At 40.3% G+C, this 20,338-nt stretch overlaps 1 protein-coding gene across 1 annotated transcript; it reads left to right on the top strand.

Annotated features, from left to right (window-relative positions):
• The first annotated feature begins 7,887 nt into the window (after window positions 1-7,887).
• Window positions 7,888-19,419, top strand: LOC134043860 (solute carrier organic anion transporter family member 1B3-like). The gene is made up of 14 exons (XM_062492593.1): window positions 7,888-8,016; window positions 9,268-9,409; window positions 9,496-9,628; window positions 10,919-11,034; window positions 11,616-11,762; window positions 11,879-11,977; window positions 13,389-13,634; window positions 14,503-14,667; window positions 15,134-15,329; window positions 16,204-16,366; window positions 17,074-17,258; window positions 18,228-18,292; window positions 18,416-18,533; window positions 19,206-19,419. The coding sequence occupies exons 1-14, from the start codon at window positions 7,888-7,890 to the stop codon at window positions 19,417-19,419; spliced, it is 2,118 nt and encodes a 705-aa protein (XP_062348577.1).
• The last annotated feature ends 919 nt before the right edge of the window (window positions 19,420-20,338 follow it).

The raw sequence follows: 20,338 nt of genomic DNA, 5'->3' as shown, positions 1-20,338 counted from the left end.
GTAGGTACCCTGCTGCCTCTCCTGTGGGGTGCATGAGGAGGGGCACATGTGTGAGAAAGGGATTCACTGGCCTTTATCAGTGATCAGTGGTCAGTGTTTGTCCTGTGCCATTAGGGACCTACCTAACCCACCCAATAGCAGCACCAAAGGATGGTGCTTAAGCACCAAATGACTGCAGAAAGCAAAGCTTTGAGCACATTACTGAGGAAAATGCATTTGTCAGAGGAAGAACCAGTGTCACCCAGATTTGCCATATGGGTGAGTGTTTAGGCAGTGGCCTGGAATCTGGGAGATCTACTGTCCTGTCCCAGATCTTTGTCCTCCCAGGTGAGTGTCAGAGGCTGTGGGCACTGAGGTCCTGGACAGCTGTGGCTGTTCACTCGACCTTGGAACTGGATGTTGAACTAAACAAACATAATCCAAATAATCTGAAGGTATATGAATATGGGATTAAGTCAAGAGGTGTGTTTGGAGTGAATCACAAAGATTGGCATTCCCATCTCAGGTCTCATTCATATTACATCATCATAAAAATAGAAAAAATGTCAAAATGCACCAGCATCCAGGAGTAAGAACAATGCTTGGAGCCTTCCGTAGCCTTCTGGAGAGGGCAGTTCCCACAGAAATGAGCTGTCAGATCCCATGAGAGAAAGGTGGAACCCAACCCGAGTGCACACTGGGATAAAAAGGGAGAGCTAACTGCCCTTCAGTCAGCGCTTGGTGTTTCTGTGTGTCAAAGCAATGGAGAAGATTCCTTTTTTGTGAATCAGTCCTGGCAAGGACACTTCTACTCTCCAATTATGGAGCTGTCACAGTGGCTGTTCTGCACATGCCTGGCAGTAAGAGGGCCAGGAAAATTCACTGGTTTCACCTGGGAGAGAGAAAATTTTCTTCTCAGTAGCTGGAAGAGTGCTGTGTTTTGGATTCAGCAGGAGAATGACAATGGACAAAAATCCATTATTGCTGTAAAAACTATGAGGGGCAATTTAAATGTGGGACCCTTTAGTGGTGATTTAAAGTGCTCATTACTTAAACAACATGTAGCTAATATCAGGAGCTTAGTTAATCAACAGCTTATCCCAGATTAATAGAGTTCATTGATTTTTGAAGAGAGTAAATAAGGAAAGGACTTAGTGGAGAGCACATGGAGCACATTCTCACAGCTGGATGGTGAGCAGGCCAGAAGCTCTCCTGGCTTTTGAGCATGGCAAGTCTGAAAGGTTCTTGTACTCAACCAGAACCCTCTTGTTGATCCTGTGATGCTGACAGGATAAAACTATAATAGAAATATTTTATTTTTTTTTTCCTAGAACAGTCTTTGGGATGTTTCTGACATCTGATAGACTTTTCTGTCAGAAAGAAATCAAGACTCACCCATTCTAGTAAAAGATCTGCTCTAGTGTAACAAGACAGATGAACAGTTTATTGAAGTGTTTTTTGTATCTAATACCACCTATTCAATTAAATGAGCCATATTAATTTTTTGAGTCCTGTTACCTCAGTTAATGCCCCAGACCATGTGAAGGTGATGGGAGTCTTGCTCTGGGATTGACTTCACCTGAACTCAGCATGGGTTTTTTTCTAGTGTTCTGTGATGCAGCTCACATTTGGATTGTCTACGAAGAAGGCCTAAGCACTCTCACCTGCCAGTCATTTACACTTCAATTCTGTGTCTGTAATAACAACTCCAGTCCAAGCTGCTGATTAAGATTAAATGCAAAGAGAAGCTGTAAAACCAGCATTAATATCTACCTTTTGTATTTTAAGCAAAAAGAAAGAGAGAAAAAAATATCATTAAAACAGCACATCATGATTTTTCTCAGACAGATGCATAATGGAAATCAATGCCAAAATTATCAAGTTCTTTTAAAAGGCAAATGCTCCACTGAGCAGTGGAAGGATAAATTCCCAGATACTGGATAATATGGAGACAACAGATCACCCTCTTAGCATGCTCTTCTGTCTTGTCAGCTCTACAGCACCAAACAGAAACTAGACACTCTGGGACAGGAGCACCAAAAATCCTTTTCCATTGTGGTAAATGCTATTTTCACCCTCTCAGGATCTCTGTAGTATCTTAACTACAGGAGTATTTGCTTACACTTGCTGTTCATTATCCCTTTTATTTAGTTTGTTAACAAAGAGTTAAATTTTAAAATACATTGATTTTCTGTATCTAGGGATTAGTGTCCCGAGAATAAGAAGGGCTCTAATCCAAGCTGCTAGCTCCAGCTAGCCTCTGCCTGGCCAGCAGCTCCCTGCCAGTTCTACCTTGGCTCTTCTTCTGGTGGGATCTGCTGCCACCCTCTGCCTGGAAGAGTCTGCTCCCAGTCCTGGGCTAAAGGTGACTTACTGTGGGTTTTGTAAGGACTGCTTTTGACCTCAGCAGGAATCAGGAATTACTGATAACTCAGTGTTCTTATTTAAGGGGTTTTTACTATTGTAATCTTTTTTTTTTTTTTTTTTTTTTTTTTTTTTTTTTTTTTTTTTTTTTTTTCCCTGCAAGTGTGATTGAGATGGAGGGGAGTTTTGGATGAAAAAAGAGATGCATCTCTCTTTTTTAGGTGTGAGACCATAGTCTTTGATTTGACTTCAGTAGTTTTCCATTCTAGTAGTTTCAATCAACAGTTCTTGGTTCAAGAAGTCAACTTTGATTGTGAATGCTTCCACAGCTTAGACAGCAGCAGTCTGAAGACAGAAAAATCTTCTCAGCCATATTAAAAGCAAAGTACAAAAGATATTTTTATCCTGAAGTTAAAAATTAATGGTATATATAGGGCTAGGAAAAAATAGGGAGAGACTGATTTGTATTCACTTGTCAGAATGATGACAACGAAGAAATACTGTTTCCCTTACATGCAAAAGGAAAGTAGCACCTTTTTCTACAGGTTCTACTTCTCCAAAGTAGCAGAGTAATTTTAGCTCCATCCCTTTCCAGATATTTAGGATTAAAAGGCCAAAACCCCACTTGGGTAGGTCTGCTAATACACCAGAAGACAACTTGAAAATGAAACCTTGGGAATGCAAAGCTCCACCATACAGCTTTGTAAAACAACAATACTTATCTTGACACAGTCAGAGCTTAAGAGTGGGGCTTGTGACACACCCCTGAAGGGGGATGAGGACGCTGGTGTTTGTGTGTCTCTGCCCTTGGGGGAACACCAGCAACACAGAGCAGCACGGTGGTTTGGTAGCCTGCAATAAAGAACAATAAACAGGGGCCAAGATGCTTGTCTTGTGACTAGAAAATGTCAAGCATGGTATAAGAAGCCTGCTGGAAGTGGGTAGTTGATGTTCTGTGCCACAATAGGACATGAAGAATCACTAACTCTGAAAAAAAGGGGCCCACATCTATTATAGGACCATGAATTTCCATCTCTTGCATGTATTTAAAGCTAAGTAATGCTCTGACTGTGAGGACAACTCTTAAAAAAATGCAGGAATGGCAATATTGGTTGTTTAGGGCTTTTTTTTTATTCAGACTTAACCATAATGGAAGCAATCATAATCTAACACCATGGATTTTCTCTGCAGTGATGAAGTCCCCCTTGATAGCATTATTGCTCACTTACTCATGGAAAACTAAAAATTGTTCTGCACAAAAAGTTATGACCAAAATGAATCAATAAAATAGCAGCAGAGGTTTATGGAAGATTATTGAGCAAGTTAACCTTGAAGCCATTACTGGTCACAGTAGACTGGTGATTTGGAGCAGCCAGCATGGATTTGTCAAGGGTACATCAAGGTCAGACTAAGCTGGTTGATTTCTATGAAAATCATTTCTATGAAATGGCTGGTGACATGGTGGAAGTGGTGGCAGGGAAGGGGGAAGGAGCTACCAGGAACGGAATATTTTGGTGTTGCATCCAGGCAGACAGTAGTCACAGCTCACCTGCCTCAAGAATAATTAGCTTTTAAGTGCAATTACTCTCAGGAATCAGGCAGAATACGCAGCAGGGGCACAGTCAAATAAGCCTGCTCTGGTTTCTTTGAACTAGGGCTGTAAGAGATAAAGGGCTGATCCAAAGTACACATAGCCCAAATATACTTTCATATTTCACCTGCCTTTGCTGTTAATAGCAATAAGCTATAAATCTGAACAGCCTTCTAAGCATGAATGATTCTTGAACACCCCCTTTTCTCCATGTACCCAAGGCACTACATTTTCTCTTGCTGTAAGTTCTTGGCTGGCTCTAGTAGATCTGAGCTGAATGGACTTTAGCCACAAACTATGAAACTAAAACTTCATAACAAAATGCATTGGAAACAGGTTTATTTCTAAAGTTGGGACACCATCTTTTTAAATACCAGGAAGGTGTGAACTATTATAATCTAGACAATTTCAGGGGGTAAAAAAAAAAAACAAAACAAAAAAACCCCAATGCTTCACAAGGATGTACAAAAGGAACACACTTGCATGTCTTCTTCCTAATTAACTTTTGACCGCTGTGGATAAACATGGATTTTGGGACCTTTAACGGAGGGCAGAACTGGGAGGAGACAAGATTAAAACATTGGTTTGAGTTGGAAGTTAATGATTCTTCCACCATGTACCAGCAGAGCTTTGCTTAAGGAGAGAATTCTCCACCTTTTGAGCATTTGTGTGGTAGTGTAACTGCTGTTGTTGTGGATGCAGAACCTAGGTGAGAACCTCTTTAATATTCTTTCTGTTTGTCTTACCTTTAGAACGTTGCCATTGGTGTTTGCAGCTATCAAAGCTGACCTGTATAGCACCAGATGCATTTGCTATAATTGGTAGCACCTGTAACAGTCCTGGTGGAAGTGTCAATGCTTTGGTGATGGCATGGTGCACTGCATGTGTGTCTCTGAGCTGCCAGCAGTGTGTCTCTTGAGCAATGAGCACTGAGGTGTGCACATCTCTGTAATACTCAGTTCTCATATTAGGTGAACCAGAAAGGTCTTGCTACTGATGTATTTAAAAATCAGTAAGGCAATTGGATTAGCACTGCAGTTAGAGTAAATCATTACAGTTCCATAAATTACTAGAGGAAATGTGGCTCTTGATTTGTGATTTGCTCTTCTACTGTGTGATGTCACATTCCCTGACAGTGCAACTGTGGTGACAATCAGCCCAAAGACTCAGAATATCTTGCTGGATTCTTAAAAGTCCTCAAACATCACTATATTTTTCCTTTATAAGACTCCACAAAACCTGCAGCAAACTGTTGTCTTGACCGTTGTAAACTGATTGCCTGTTATTCATGTGGAGGTTTTTTAGTTGATGTCCTTATTCATTATAATTTGCATATAGTTAGGGGGTATAAAACAAAGCTGAAAATTTTCATATCCAATAAGGAACAGATCTACTGAACAGGCCCAGGGTTAGGTTCTGGCCCCTGTGAGATCATGACCCTGAAAAACTGAAGAAATCTGCCCTTTGCAAGGCTGGCTGCATTCACTTTGCAACTGAATTGCAGCCTGCTGCAGGATTTCCCATTATGCCGTGGAAGCTGTCAGCTCCCAGCAACACAAACCATGCACACTGATTATTAGTTAAGAGCTTTTTCTCCACCCAAAGTGGTTCTCAGAAGAGACTGCGCTCAGCATAAAATCAAGTGAATTTGTCAAATGTTCCAAAAAAGTGAACTGAATGTTAGATTTCATCTGTCTGTACTGCTTAGAATTCTTTTTGGAAGAGGTTTCTTCTCTTCCCATAGAAAGAAATTTGTGTTTATTTTGTGTTTAGGCTGGCTGACTACCTAAACAATACCAATACCTTACTTGCCTAATCTTGTCTTTCTGCAAATGCAACTCTCTCAGATCACTATTAAAGAAGAGTAGCTTGTGCAGGGAAAGAATGGTAGTTTTAGAGAACTTATATTAGTGAAAGAGCACCTTTGGTGCAGAAAGCTTCATCCTTTTGCTTTCATACTTCATATTGTTAACCAGATCCTTAATTTAGTAAACATGAAAAAAATACTAATGAAAAAAATCTAAAATAACAGGTTTTTCAATACTTGAAATTATCAGACTCAGCAGCTACTGTATGTTGTCAGCAATTGGGAATTGACCTTTTATCTTTTTTCTAATCATCTTGTGGCCTGGAATTTTCCCAGCCCTTATCTCTTCCATCTCCAGCTGATATCTGAATGATATATCTGAATGTCAGGGTCATCTGAGGGTGGGAGGAGATGCTGTCACCAGATTCTATATCATGTTGTACCTTTAAACTCTCAAAAAAAAAGCCACTTCTCCTATCCTGTGACCTGCAATGATATGCTCCCCCAGCATACTATTGTAGTCATCAATGTATCATAATTATAAGGAGAAGTTTCTATATTCAGGTTACACAAAGTCAGGTGAATTTCGGAGGACCAGCCACTCAAAAGTGTTTGTGTACTAATCCTGAGCACCAGGGATTTTATTTCATAAGGTTTTTGTTTGTAGCTCTGCAGTCTTGTAGAAATCCTTTCTCTACTTCTTGTTCCTATCTGTCTAAGTAGCCAAGGGGAAAGAGCAGCTAAATTTTTGTCCTGGTACATGTGCTGACTGAGACTTACAGCACAGCTACAAAACAGTTTGGGAAGTAGATATTAGCAGTGGGAAAGCAGATGGACCTTTTCCAGCATTGGAAAAGTTCATCCAACTTTTTTCAGCTGCATTCAAGCATATAAAACTTCTCTTTGTGTGATTTGTTCCCCCCTCTCTCTCTTTTTCGCCCTTTTCTCAAATGAGGAGAGTACTATGAAAGGTGAAATAAATCAGACCATGTGAGCTGTGATTTCTGAGTTCTGACTTGAGGGCAATAATTTCAATACTCTAATAGAATATGCAATACTCCTATCTGCAGATTTGAAGATGGCTATTTTCAAGTGACCCATTTTTTCTGAAGGGCTCTGCAGTGGCTTCTGGGTCGTCCTTGAGAAATCTGTTCTGATTGTAGTGGGAGTTGCACAAACAGGCAAGTATTTTGATTCTTTAAATAAACTTTGCAAACAGATATATAGACTTCCTTTACCGCTTTTCTCTGAAGTATCCTTTTTAGTTGTTATCCATCTGTCAGATACAGAATTTTTAAAAGCTGAGGGGGAAAAAAATCGTTGTAATAAACCATAATACAACTTAATAACAAAACAAGGCTTTCAACGCTAAAACATTAATGATGTGTCAAGGGATGTATCATTGTCTATGGCTACAGGAAGTTCCTGTGGGAACTGGAGCAGTTCTGCTGACCGGCTGAGTTGCAGATCATTTCGAGCATCTGGGCATTAGACAACACTCTGGAAACAGAAAGGGATCAGGGATACCCTCCATATATTGCAAGAAGAAAAACACATGTAATATCCTTACAGGAGGTCAGTTAGGTGAAATAATAGATTCTTTTGTCACTAAGAATTTTTCCAACAATTGTTTCTGATTGCTTTCCAACAGTCTAAAGGAATAAATTGGATGGCACAGTGTTGCTACAGATTCTACCAAACCAATGACTGAGTTCTAAGCAACATGGCCTGCAAATTTAGAGCTTCCTAGGACTCCCTGCTCTTCAGCACTATTGTTTTGTTCACCCTTGTAGTTTTCTTTTGGACAGAGATTTTGTCTCTTACTCCTCTGTCAAAATTGCCTTTTTAGCATTAAAAGACAGGACAAGGTAGAAAGGGGAGAGGGGGGTGCTCATGTCTCTTTTAAAAAAAGATGTCAAAGCTAGATATTTCAGAATTTAAACAAATGCACACTATGAAACATGCAAGTCATTGAGCCAAACCGTTTTAAGTAGAAAGGTTCCGTTTCAACATCTTAGCATTTTCCTGTAATTGGTTTCACCAGATTCGTCAGAGAGGTCCTTAAGCAACTCTATTTTGGCATCCGTGGTTTTGTACTTACTACTGTTTTCTCTTGTGTTCATTTCACTCAGTAGAGAAACCAATCATGACAGTGGAAACCAAATACAGCAATGTCAATGACTCAAGTCAGGAAGGAGAACCTGACCAGCTTTTGGATGATGAAGGAAACAAAAATCCACCAGCCAAAAAGACTTCCTCTTGCACTGGATTGAAGGTTTGGTGCCTTGGCAATACCACCATGAATTACCACTGATACCTGTTAAGAAATGTTGTTCACGATGTGACATGCCAAATTCCTTCATTCCTGTTCCCTGTATCTTTTGAGGAACTGGATGCACACTAGAGGTCCAGGGGATAGTCAGATCATATATTTTTTTCCTAAAGAAGATAAAAATTCATGATCTGCCGTATTTACTCATGAGTTACTTGTAGGTGGATCTCCTATTTGGTCATGAGAGAGAGGCAGCAGCTTTAAGTGGGAGACTTGAGCCAGCCTCAGTTTGGTGCCTACAATACACTTGTCTGCACCACTTGTCTTGCGGGGTCAAAATAAGGTGAGGTGAGCCGTATTTCATCAAATGTTTTGTGGCTGACCTAAGTGAGGATTGCATTTTAAAGCCCGAACAACCCCAGTAATTTTTGTTTGTATTTTCATGCTTATCAGCAGCTTGAGATTTCAGCCAAACCCTCTGAGAGCACTGCTGGAAAAAGGCACAAAGGGTGATTCTCAGAATATTTGCCAGTCAAGCTGAGAAAATATAGAACATGTCAGGACAAACCCCACACTTGGAAGATTTTTCTCTTCATTCCTGGCAAAAAGAGAGTAAATATACAAATATCCAAGCTTTTGCTTCTTGGATTGGCTTCCTTTCTTACAATAGATAGTATTGCAATGTCTAGATCTATATTTATTTTGTTTATTTACCCAAGTCTCTGTTGTATTGGAACCCTTGCCCAGTGACCAACAAGTCTATTTGGTTTTTAGACTATGTGGAAATCGCTGGATAATATTTAAACAAACTTAAACATTTTACCAAAGAAATCTTTATTTGCAAAAGCCACAATGTGTGTTGGTGGAAGCAACAGACAAACTACAAAAGGGTATTAAGCTGTTCCTTGTGAGATATATGGTATCCAGGCAACATTTCAAAATACATCATATTACACAGAGATGAACGCAGTCAATACCACATTTCTCATACTGATGTACCATAAAGACCTGCTTAAAGCCTTTATTTTGATGCCACATGATTGAGTTAGAATCAGTTATGAATTGGCCTAAAATAAAGGGACGTGTGACCCAAGCCAAAGGCAATTTGGGTTAAAATTAACTTTGCCACTCCAATTTGAGTAACAAATATATGTCATGATGATGATTGTTCCACACCATTCCAAATATACTTGACCCCTCTGTGACCGGTTTTCCTGCCTCTCGTTCCCATTTTCTGTCTGAATCTTCCCCCAGGTATTTCTGGCTGCTCTGTCATTCAGCTACTTCAGTAAAGCCTTGTCTGGTACGATAATGAAAAGCTCTATCACTCAGATTGAGCGGAGGTTTGACCTGACATCATCTACTGCAGGTTTCATCGACGGGAGCTTTGAGATGGGTAATGGATATTCCCCAACACACAGAAAACTGCTCAGAGAAACATGAGACACCATCTGGCACTAATTCTGGTTCATTACCTTGCAGGCAACTTGCTGGTGATTGCATTTGTAAGCTATTTTGGAGCTAAGCTTCATAGGCCCAAAGTAATAGCTGTGGGATGCTTTACTATGGCTTTGGGATGCTTTTTATCAGCCATGCCTCATTTCTTCATGGGATAGTAAGTACTAATCATGCTTAATTTGGGTAACCTAACAATTGCATTGTGCTTTCTGGTTTTTCAATGAAACTTGTATAGCCTTAGATTTCCTGTAGAACCTCTCTTCCAAGTGCAATGAGCCCCACATGACACACACATTGCTATTGTCATGGTGAATGCTCATTTTAAAAATACAGCTCTTCTGAAGTGAAAGTTCAGCTCCTTGAATAAAAAGAGAAAATCACAGTGCATTAGTTTCCACTCAGGCTTGTTCAGAAAGGAGGAAAAGAATGAAATTATGCTAGAGACTGCAGATGGATGAGTGCTGGTAGAACTCATACCAGGTTTTTCCTGTTCCAAATGCACATGCCTGGTTAAACTGATTTTCCAAATCTGGTTAATTTTTGTTCACCTTCTCCAGGCTCAGAGAATTACTGCATTATGCTTGTATGTGATAAAGCTTCCAGCCACGTCTTGAGCACAGAGATAACAAATAGAGTAAAACATAATTCTGTTGATTTCTTAACTATATTAGAATAATTTAGGTATACTACTTCAAAAAGAAAACTGAGGACCGCTTTCATTCATGTTAGAGGATCTTGCACTAGAATCAGACTATTCATCAGGTTTTCACTCTTTAAGACACACCATGTATCACACTCCTCTACACTGGGCAACTCATGAACATGAGCCTGGACATTTGTGGGGGAACTGTTCTGCCCTGTGTCTCCTGATGACTGCTCTTTGTTTCAGCCTGAAAAATAAGCCTGCCTGGTCTAACAGAGCCAGGGCAATTCCTTGAAGCAAAATGTGTGCTTTGCCATGTCGTTCTGCTAAAGCTAATTGTGCTTTGCCCCTCAGCAGCACTCGCTTCTGGGAGCAAGATGGTGTTAAAGCAGCTGAGCAGACCAAACACATATCAAAGATGAAAAAGGGACCTTTACTCAAACTCAAGACATTATTTTTCTCCTTCACTGTGGGGTCAACACAGAGAGCTCACTTGGACCTGACCCTAAATTTAGACAGCAAAAATTCAGTCCTATTTGAAATACTTTCATGACCCCATTTGAATTTTTACAGCTTAAAACATTATGCCTTCCAGACAGAGAATCCTAAGTTTTATTTGTTCTTAATTTTAGTATTTTGGTTTTCTAAAATGCTCTTAAATAATCTTTTTTGCTCCTTCAGCAGCCCTTTGAATTGACATTTGCTACCTTTCTCTTTAGGGAAACAGCAGCCAAGTGGGTCCAGCCCTACCACACTGTTTCCCTAGTGAGCACTGCTTCTAAACCTACTGTTGTGTGTTTTCAGCTATAAGTATGAGACAACATCACATACAGGTGCTTCAGCCAACTTAACTTCCAGCACAAATCCCTGCACCCTCCATCAAGATGTGAATGACACTGTTCTGGAAGTCTCACGATCAGGTACAGAACTGTAAATGAGAGCACAAATACGAGAGCTTGTTTTATCCTTGCTTGAAAGGATTCAGTTACTCAGGACCTGCAGTTGGTGAGTGGAAGAACTAGTGTGACAGGACATGAAACTGCACAAAGTTTAACAGAGATAAATGGAGATTCCTATTATCCTCCTCACAATATGGAATACAGCTGGTTTATGTGTTGCTTGTATGGGACACAGGTTGAGAATGAGCCAAGCTCTGCTCCAGAAACCATCTCAAACTTCTCACTTTAAAGATACATGATATATGCCAGGTAATATATTTATGAAAATATCAATAAGTTATTTTTTTAATGAGCATTTTTTCTCATGGGTGATACTTACCTGTGCTTTTAGAAACAAAATGCAATGGAGGTGAAAGAATGTGTTTTTAAAAGATCATGAAACGTTATAATGGGGTTGACAACCTTTCATTTATCTTCTATAAGGAAATGTTCTTAATACCTTGATTTCTAATCTATAATAATTTCATGTGCTACATTTCCTGTGATTTTTCCTGTTTCCCATTCAAATATTTTACTACAAAGGTGTAAACTCTCATCTGCAGGCTGTGAGAAGGAGCCATCATCATACATGTGGATATATATCTTACTGGGAAACATGTTACGTGGGATTGGTGAGACACCAATAACACCACTGGGCATCTCTTACCTTGATGATTTTGCTAAAGAAGAGAATGTTCCTGTGTATGTAGGTAATCTCAACATGAAGTAAACTGAGAGATTTGTAGTATAAGAGGTCAATCACCCTCTGCAGAAGACAACATTCAGCCACTGGAGGGTACTAGCATCTGCTTCATTGTATTTTCAGCATGTTTGCACACAATAGCCATGATGGGCCCCATGTTTGGTTTCCTGTTGGGATCTCTATGTGCAAAACTGTACGTGGATATTGGATTTGTGGATCCAGGTAAGCAAAACAGAGGAAAAGTAAAAGTAAGCTAATACTTGTTCATAAGAATTTCCTATAAACAGTTGCATATATTTTCATTATATTAATTATAGTAATAGAATTACACTTAATGTATAATTTATTACAATTTCAATAAATTACTGAAAGCTTCTAATGTAAAGGCAGAATTAGACTGGGGGCATATTTTAGAACTGTGCTTTAAGGTTTAAGGACTGTAATACACACTTAACTCTAAGAATTAATACCAAGAACTCTCGCAGAATCAAGATCTTCTAAACTCGAATTTTAACAAAAAACATTCTGCTAGTACAGCAGCTTTACAGTTTGGGGAAATTACACATCCTTTCCACTAAGTATTTTACATTATTTACATTTCATATAGTTTTTGCAGCACCGTATACACATTTTCTCAGCTCTTGCTTATTCAGATGAAATGAAAGCGCATGTATGTATTCACATCTGCACAACCCCAGAGGGGACACAGCAATCCCTGTAAGTGGTGGCTGTGGTCCTTCATCCTGTTGCTTTCAAATGATCTTGTTTTTCTAGCAGGACAGAGAAGTTTTCAGATCTTCAGAATCCTGTAGCTAGATAGGTGAACTATTTTGTCTTTGCCCTTTGTTAGGCCCATGTTTGATTTTATTTAAGAGTAAAGACAGTGAGCCACCTCTGGTAATGCAGTGAAAAGTCTTATAATTTGGTCCCCCATCAAAAATGCCTGAATTAAAAATCATAAAAATACAACCAGATACTTTCATCTTCCTTGCAATACATTTAAAGCCATGGGTAATTTCACTGACACTACAGTCTGCCCAATTGCTTAATAGCAACTTACACAATTCAGGAAAGCAGAGTATGGTCTCAAGAGCCAAAAATCACTCCAGGTTTGAGGCTTGTCTGCCACCCCTTTTGGTTTTTCATGTGTTGGGTAAGGACTTTGGTGTTGCTATGTCTGTCACAAAACATCAGCCGGTGGAAGATGTAGAATGGCAGATAAAATAATGCTGGACTAACAGGAATGGCTTCAAACCAAAAGAAAGTAAGTTTAGATTAGATGTTATTAAGAAATTCTTCACTGTAGGATGGTAGAACCAGTTGTCCAGACAAGCTGTTGGTTGTATGCCCCATCCCTGGAAGTGTTCAAGGCCAGGTTGGATGGGTCTCAGACCATCCTGGTCAATTGGAAGGTGTCCCTGGCCACGGGCCACCTTCCAGTCCAAACCAATCTATGATTCTATAACACCTTTCAGGGTATGATTCCTGATGCCTTCACTGCATGGATGGTCCCTCATTGGATGTTTATTGTTGGCAGTCAGACACTATAAAATGTAGCTGTCATAGCAGCAAAAGTTTGGGAAGGTTCAGCTTCTTCACTGGAATAACTCGTGCCTGTTTCCCTCATTTCTAGGGAGCATCACTATCACCCCACAGGATTCCCGCTGGGTGGGTGCATGGTGGCTTGGCTTTTTAATAGGTGGAATAACCAGTTTCCTATCTGCTATTCCATTCTGCTTCCTGCCAAGGAGTCTGAAAAAGCCAGATGAAGCTAATAAGGACAAAACTTCTCATGGTCTCTTGGAAAGCATGGGTGCCATGAGGAACAAACTTTCTCCTGAAAAAACTAAGCCAAGGAAGTGGTCATTAATGCTGAAAGGCAAGTGTTTCTCCTGTTGTATAAATGTGAAAAGTAATGGGCACAACACACATAGGAAATGTAAGAGTTCTGCAAAATAGTTTGCCTCCCCTGCACTTCCATCTAAACCAGGTACCTATCCCCAAGAAAGGAAAGGTCCACCAAAAATTATTAGAAGTGAACAAGCTTGTTCACGTCTCTGAGTTCTGCATGCATCACCTGAAATAAATCATCACCTGAATGGAATCTACCTCTAAAATTTTGTGCTGGAAGAAATTTGAACAGTGGAAAAGTGCTCCTGTATCTGAACGTAAAGAAAATATTCAAAGGCTCTTTTTGCAATATAGAAAGATAAATTGTTAATTTGAGAGAGCTCATGGAGACTCTGAAGTACACTGGTGCCTGATGAAAATACACGGGACTTGAACAGTTTCGGTTGTGTGGTCCTTAGGCCAAAAAAAGAGTGATGGAAAGGGATGGAAAGAAGTGGCTTTGCTTCATTCATGAAATTTTTTGTTCAGATCCCAGTGGAAGACACTGGACATCTCCACCAAGGCAGCTCTCACTTAGCCTTGAGACTGTGATAATATTCATGCACGCTGAACAAAGTCTGTGCTGTGTGGAGCCCCTTAGTCTTCATGTGCTTATCTCAATAGAGCAGCCAGGCCTTAACCCGTACTTCTGTCTTCTTTTAGGATTCTCTTCCTATATCTCGACCTCTGTTGTTTTTCAAGAACCTGATTTTGCTTTCAGATACCCTCATGCAAATGAAGATCAGTACAACTTGCACTTGGACAGCTGAGAACAGGACCTTGCCCTAAGTTTTGCAAGTTACCAGTAATTATGCCATGCATCTTTCAAAGCCAACTCATGTGTCCCTTTCTTTCAGATTTCTATAACTCCCTGAAAAAAGTATTGGGTAATCGAATGTACTTTACATTTTTGTGTTGCTCACTGTTACAGTTCAGTGGTTTTATTGGGTTCTTGACTTACAAACCAAAGTACATGGAACAGCAGTATGGACAATCTACATCCAAATCCAACTTTCTAATAGGTGAGTTCCACTGCTTGTGCTGCAAGCAGTGCATGGGGATAAGGTCTGGTGTGCTCTATCTGGGGCTAATTCCAGGCAGAACAGGTTGAGGTAGATGGTGGACTGACCTGAACCTGAATTATAAAACAGACAGGGTTTGTGCCTATGGCACCATAAGAAATTTTTAAGTTATATTATGTTACATTGCATTTATATTATATTTATAGCAAGGGCACCCCAAGTATGCAATGAGTGTGGTGTGGAAGTTTTAGTTGCTGAAGCTTCTGGCAAGTTCCTTGCAGTGGAAGTGGGTTTGGAGGCTCAGGCACTTCACAAAAAGCTTGTGCAACCCAGGGGTTGGACTGAACACAAACCTTCCTAAAGTCACAGCAGACCATAACATAATAAAGCTGCCAGGAACAAAAAACTAAGGACAGATTTTGGCTCTTAAGACTATAATGATTCTTTAATTCCCCTTCTCTTTCAGGAATTACATCCTTACCTCCTGTAGGCCTTGGAATTTTCCTAGGAGGGCTTATAATGAAAAAGTACAAAATGGGCATCATTGGAGCAACAAAGTTTTCATTTATCATGTCATTTTTGTCCTATGCTATCAGTTTGCTACACTTTTTTGTTGGCTGTGATAACTATGTGGTGGCAGGAATGACAGTGTCCTATGAAGGGTGAGTATAAAACAGAAAATATTGTGTTTTTCTCCGTAGTTCTCAAAAAATATACTGTGACATCAAGGCTGAAAGAGAAACATGCTTTTGGAATGCTTGAGGGAAAGTGAACACTAGCACATGTCATTGGGGTAGTTTTGTTGGTCAGCAGAGAGTGTCAGTCTGACAAAGCCCAACGCTGGGTAAAGATTAATCAGGAATTGCATCCTTAGCAACCTAGGTCGTTTTGCTGGGGAAAGGTGGGAGTGTTGCTGTGCAATGTTTTCACTAGGAAGGGAATGGTGCACCAGGGAATATGCTTAGGAAGCACTGGGATGAAAAAATGGCAAGCACGTAAGTTTAATTTACCTAGAAAGGAGAAGATGAGTGAAGACATACCTTTTTGCTCAATACACAAAGGATGTCTGAAAGCAAAAGATAATGCTGAGTTCTTCATATCCTCTATGAAAACTCAGGCTAGGCTTTAACACAGGAGAACTTTTTAACTACAGAGACCAGGAGATCTGGTGTCTGTCACTGGTGCATTTTTGCATTTATACTTGATAAGACTGTGACAAGTCTTTCTAGCTCTAAATTCAGTTAGGGGGGAGCTTCACTGACCTCTCCCTCTTTTCCCTTTTCTGTCTACACTGGTAAAACCAGTAGCAATGTTTCATTTGTTTCAAAATTCTCTATATTCTGATAATCATTAATATCAGTGCGAGTAGGATGGAATATGAAAGAGACCAATAGAGATGTAGGAACCCAGCTGTGAGATCATGTCCCGGGCATATGGGGTGTGTCTCAGAAAGCAACATTGTCACACAGAAGGGACTTCACTGACTTCAGCACTTAATTAAAAGTTTCTTACCCTTGTCTGCACTTAACTTCCAAGCAACCCCATTCCGTACCACAACAATTCTTTATTTTCTGCATGCAACTCTCACTGCAAATGTGCCTCCAACGTGTGGGATCCTGTGTGTGGAGCCAATGGAATCACCTATGTTTCGGCATGTCTGGCTGGGTGCACCACTTCCACGGGACATGGAAAGAACACAGTAAGACCCTGCTTTGGCTTCCAAGGTTTCCTACCAGCTTATTTTCCATGTAACTTCAGGGATTTAGTTGGATAATGCATTTCAGGAAAACCAAAGTTACTGGGGACTAGTCAGTAAAGTATTTTTTATTTCTGGCTACAAACAGCACAGAAAAGAGAGATTTCTCTGAGTTATTGCACATCAAGCAAAAAGCCTTAACTCCTTGTTCTAGATATTAACTCTCAACTTCTGTAGGTTGGGCACAAGAGGGGGAAACACACAAATCAAATTGGTTTAATGTAGCCTGAAGGCTTTCCATAGGCTCTGCCCTTCATAAAAATCATTTTGGCTGCCCTGAGGCTTTACCTAAAAGTTGAAGTACACTAAGATAGAGTAGTATCTTCCCTGCTACTTATCATTAATGTTTTAGTATGAAAAATGGGTTAAGGAAAGGCAGCTTGTTTCCTCCATGTGAGACTTTGGGATGTCAGGAAACTGCGTGTTTTTCTGGGTGACTGATTTTTGCTTAGTGTGGAGTGCTGGAGATCAGAGTCCCAGAGACAAAGCTGCAGTCCATGGATGTAAACCTTCACTGGGCTGTGCCATTTGCATATTTCCTGATGCCAGGAACATAAATGGTCTGGAGCCATCTCTTTGCTCTGTTTTCTCTCCGGCAGAATCCCCATTTCATGAGCAGTGTCCTACCAAACCTGTTCTGTGTCTTCCAGGTCTTCCATAACTGCAGATGTCTTGAAATCAACAGTTCATGGTCAGGAAACACTTCTGCCACCTTGGGGCAGTGTCCAAAAAATGATCATTGTTCGATGAAGTTCATTTATTACACAGTCATACAAGTCATAGGTGGGTTTTGCTATGCCCTGGGAGCCACTCCTTCATACATGCTTATATTTAGGTGAGTACAGTTAGCTGTTTACCGAAGGCTCTCCATTGAGGCTTTCAAAGTCATGTTTGTTTCTTTACCTTAGGGAAAAAAATTACTTTCTTGCTCTTCAGGAGTTGTAGTGGTAGGGCAAAGAGTAATGGGCTCCAAGTGAAAGAAGGAAAGTTTAGGTTAGAAGAAATTCCTCCCTGTGAGGGTGGGCAGGCCCTGGCACAGGGTGCCCGGAGCAGCTGTGGCTGCCCCATCCCTGGAAGTGTCCAAGGCCAGGTTGGATGGGTCTTGGAGCAACCTGGGACGGTGGAAGGTGTTACTGCCCATGACATGGTTTTGGAACAAGATAATTTTTAACATCCCTTCCAAACCAAACCATTTTGTGATTCTGTGTCCTGTAATTAGATTTTCCAGGACATATCCCTTTTTCTGCTTGTATTTTGAAAGTGCCATGCATTTGCCAGGATTTCTGGATGTTCAAGAAGGTGGCAGAGGCTGGGGATATAATGAACTCAGGATCAGTGCCCGTTTCTGATGCTTGGAGTGCAGTTCCCCAGACAACAGATGAGCATATTGCAAGGAGGCAGAGGAAGTCTGTTTGAGAAAGATGCTGCACTAACCCTGCTACCCGAAACTCTTTTGTCTTAGGGCAATAGGATATTTCCCATTAAATATTCCATCAAGTGAGGGAAATGTATGCTCGAAAGTGGTTGGAGAGCCCATTTCCATAAGGTCAGGACAGACTCTCATTTTGACTTTAAAACTTCAATTCCTTAATTATGCAAAGGGAATGGACTTGCCAGGAGCTATTTGATGGAAATCAGTAGATTAATTCACCTTTTCCATGCCACTTAACACACTTCAGCAGATGAAGGGAGCACTCTTCTTCCAAATTTTGGCTTTCCATCAACAGGAGTATTTCATAGCAGTTTAATAGGCATGTCTAAGCACTAAATAGGCCAACACTTCTTACTTGTCCCTTTTTTTCAGATGTGTTCAGCCAGAGTTCAAAGCTCTCGCAGTTGGTCTATACACACTCGTTATGAGAATGCTGGGTAAGAGAGATCATTGCAGAGTCCAATCCACCCAGTGCAATCACCATCAAGGAAACATAAAGCTGATTTCTAAGATATCATTTCCTCTGGAATCTTGTCCCATTTTTGTTTGTCTCCTTGCAGCTGGGATTCCAGCACCAGTTTATTTTGGGGCGGCCATCGACAGGACATGCTTGAAATGGGGAAGAACCAGCTGTGGGAAGCAAGGGGCTTGCAGGCTCTATGACTCCAATGCACACAGGTAAAGCAAATTAGGGCACAAAAACCCTCTCTGGGGAAGGACATGCTTGATTCTCTTACACTGTAATGTGTGATCCAAAATCATGGTCACATGCTAGCTCTGGGCACAGCTTTAAGTTGGTCCAGAATTTCTGAAATTGAAAAATCTCAAAATCAAATGTTGAGCTCTCAAATTTTAGTCAGTTCTTATGTTGTACAAAAGAAATGTAATAACCATGACAGAGATTTCTGGAATGAATTGTGTATTTCTAATATGCTTAGAGCCAATTAAAAATACCTCAGACTTTAGGACTTACCAAAAAGAGGAAAGTTACCCAAATTTACCTTATTTGCAGGTAGTTTGTTCACATTGGCAAGAATGCTAACTCTGTGCATTGGCCACTTTTGAGAGAAAAGTCCATAAAAAAATATTGTACAAAGTAGCTGTAGGTGTTGGTGAAACCCAAACACTATCAGTCATTATCAGCTCTTTAAGAGAAGTTTTTGCAAGTAAAAATGTAGAGGTTTGGGTATCATTCACAAGCAATGAGAATGAATTTTAATGTCTTTCCCCAAGCTTTTTTTTTTTTTTTAATATATATATACAAGAGCCTTAAAGGCCATTAAAGTGATTTTCTTCAGTGTTTTTGAAAAATTAAATGCCTGGCTCAATCTTCTATGCTCTGTCCCACAGGTATGTCTTCCTTGGTTTAGGAGCAATTTTAAGAGGTCCTTCCTTCTTGGTTGGAATAATTTTTTATACATTGATAAAGAAACACTTTCAAAACAAGAACTCCAGGCCTCTAGAGAATGGACAAGAAGATGCTGCTGTGAATAAAGAAGACAACTGCAAGATCAAAGAACGTTTACCAGGTTCTTCTGATGCAGAGAATGAATCCTCTATCTAGAAACCAATATAGACCATTGGCATGTGAATCAGGTCAGCTTATTTTAGAAGTACCATTCCAAATGTTGTAACTAAATAATAAATAATAACATTGTACAGAGAGCATAACTAATAGCAAAACGGCAAACAATAAACACTAACAAACAAGTATGAAAATGCCCTTTGTGTACCTGATTACCAGTAACAGAAATAGATATACAAACTGAACCGAATCCTCAACAGGCATGGAAAAATCTCCTTGGCAGTTCTGACAGAGCCAGTCTAGATTTTTTTGTGGGATCAAAGATGCTGCCAGGACATCCACATGCCAAAGGCCTACAAAAAGTGATCCTGATCCTGTATGCAGATCCATGTAGGGGACTGACACAGGAGAGACAAGCTCAAGGCTAGGACAAGCTTTCTGATTCCATCAAATTCAATCAAAGTTCACAGTAAGTCAAAGCATTTAAGCCAAACACTGAATTCCATCACCGCACCTGGTTTTCATCTCAAAGTTGGCAAAAACAGTATTTTTCCAAGAAGCATTATGTCTTGCCCCAGCTGAAAAAGTTGTGCCTGCTTAAAATTATGCACGTTTTCAAAAAGACATTCTTTTAAAGCCCTCGAGTTGTGGAATATTATTTTAAAATTATTACTTATTACTATTATTCCTATTATTCAAGAGATACTGAGCCAGCAGGCGCCCTGGTGGCTGTGTTGCGATGCCCGCAGTGTCCGGCAGAGGGCGCTCAGATGACAGCGTTGTTCCCATTGACTGTCGCGATTGTCGGTGCGCTTTTCACACTCGGGTTTGGTTACGCCGGGAGAAATCCTTCATCACCCATCCGTGTTTCCACACACTTCAACATTCCCTCGGCTCATAGACTTGAGCTCATCTACTCAAAGCTCCCTTTGTGTATTTGCTGGTTTGCTTTTGCTGT

The sequence above is a fragment of the Cinclus cinclus genome, chromosome 4 (assembly GCF_963662255.1).
Source record: "Cinclus cinclus chromosome 4, bCinCin1.1, whole genome shotgun sequence".
In the NCBI taxonomy this organism is placed as follows: domain Eukaryota; kingdom Metazoa; phylum Chordata; class Aves; order Passeriformes; family Cinclidae; genus Cinclus; species Cinclus cinclus.
The sequence above is the reverse complement of the archived record's forward strand: the minus strand, read 5'-3'. Positions and strand labels throughout refer to the sequence as shown.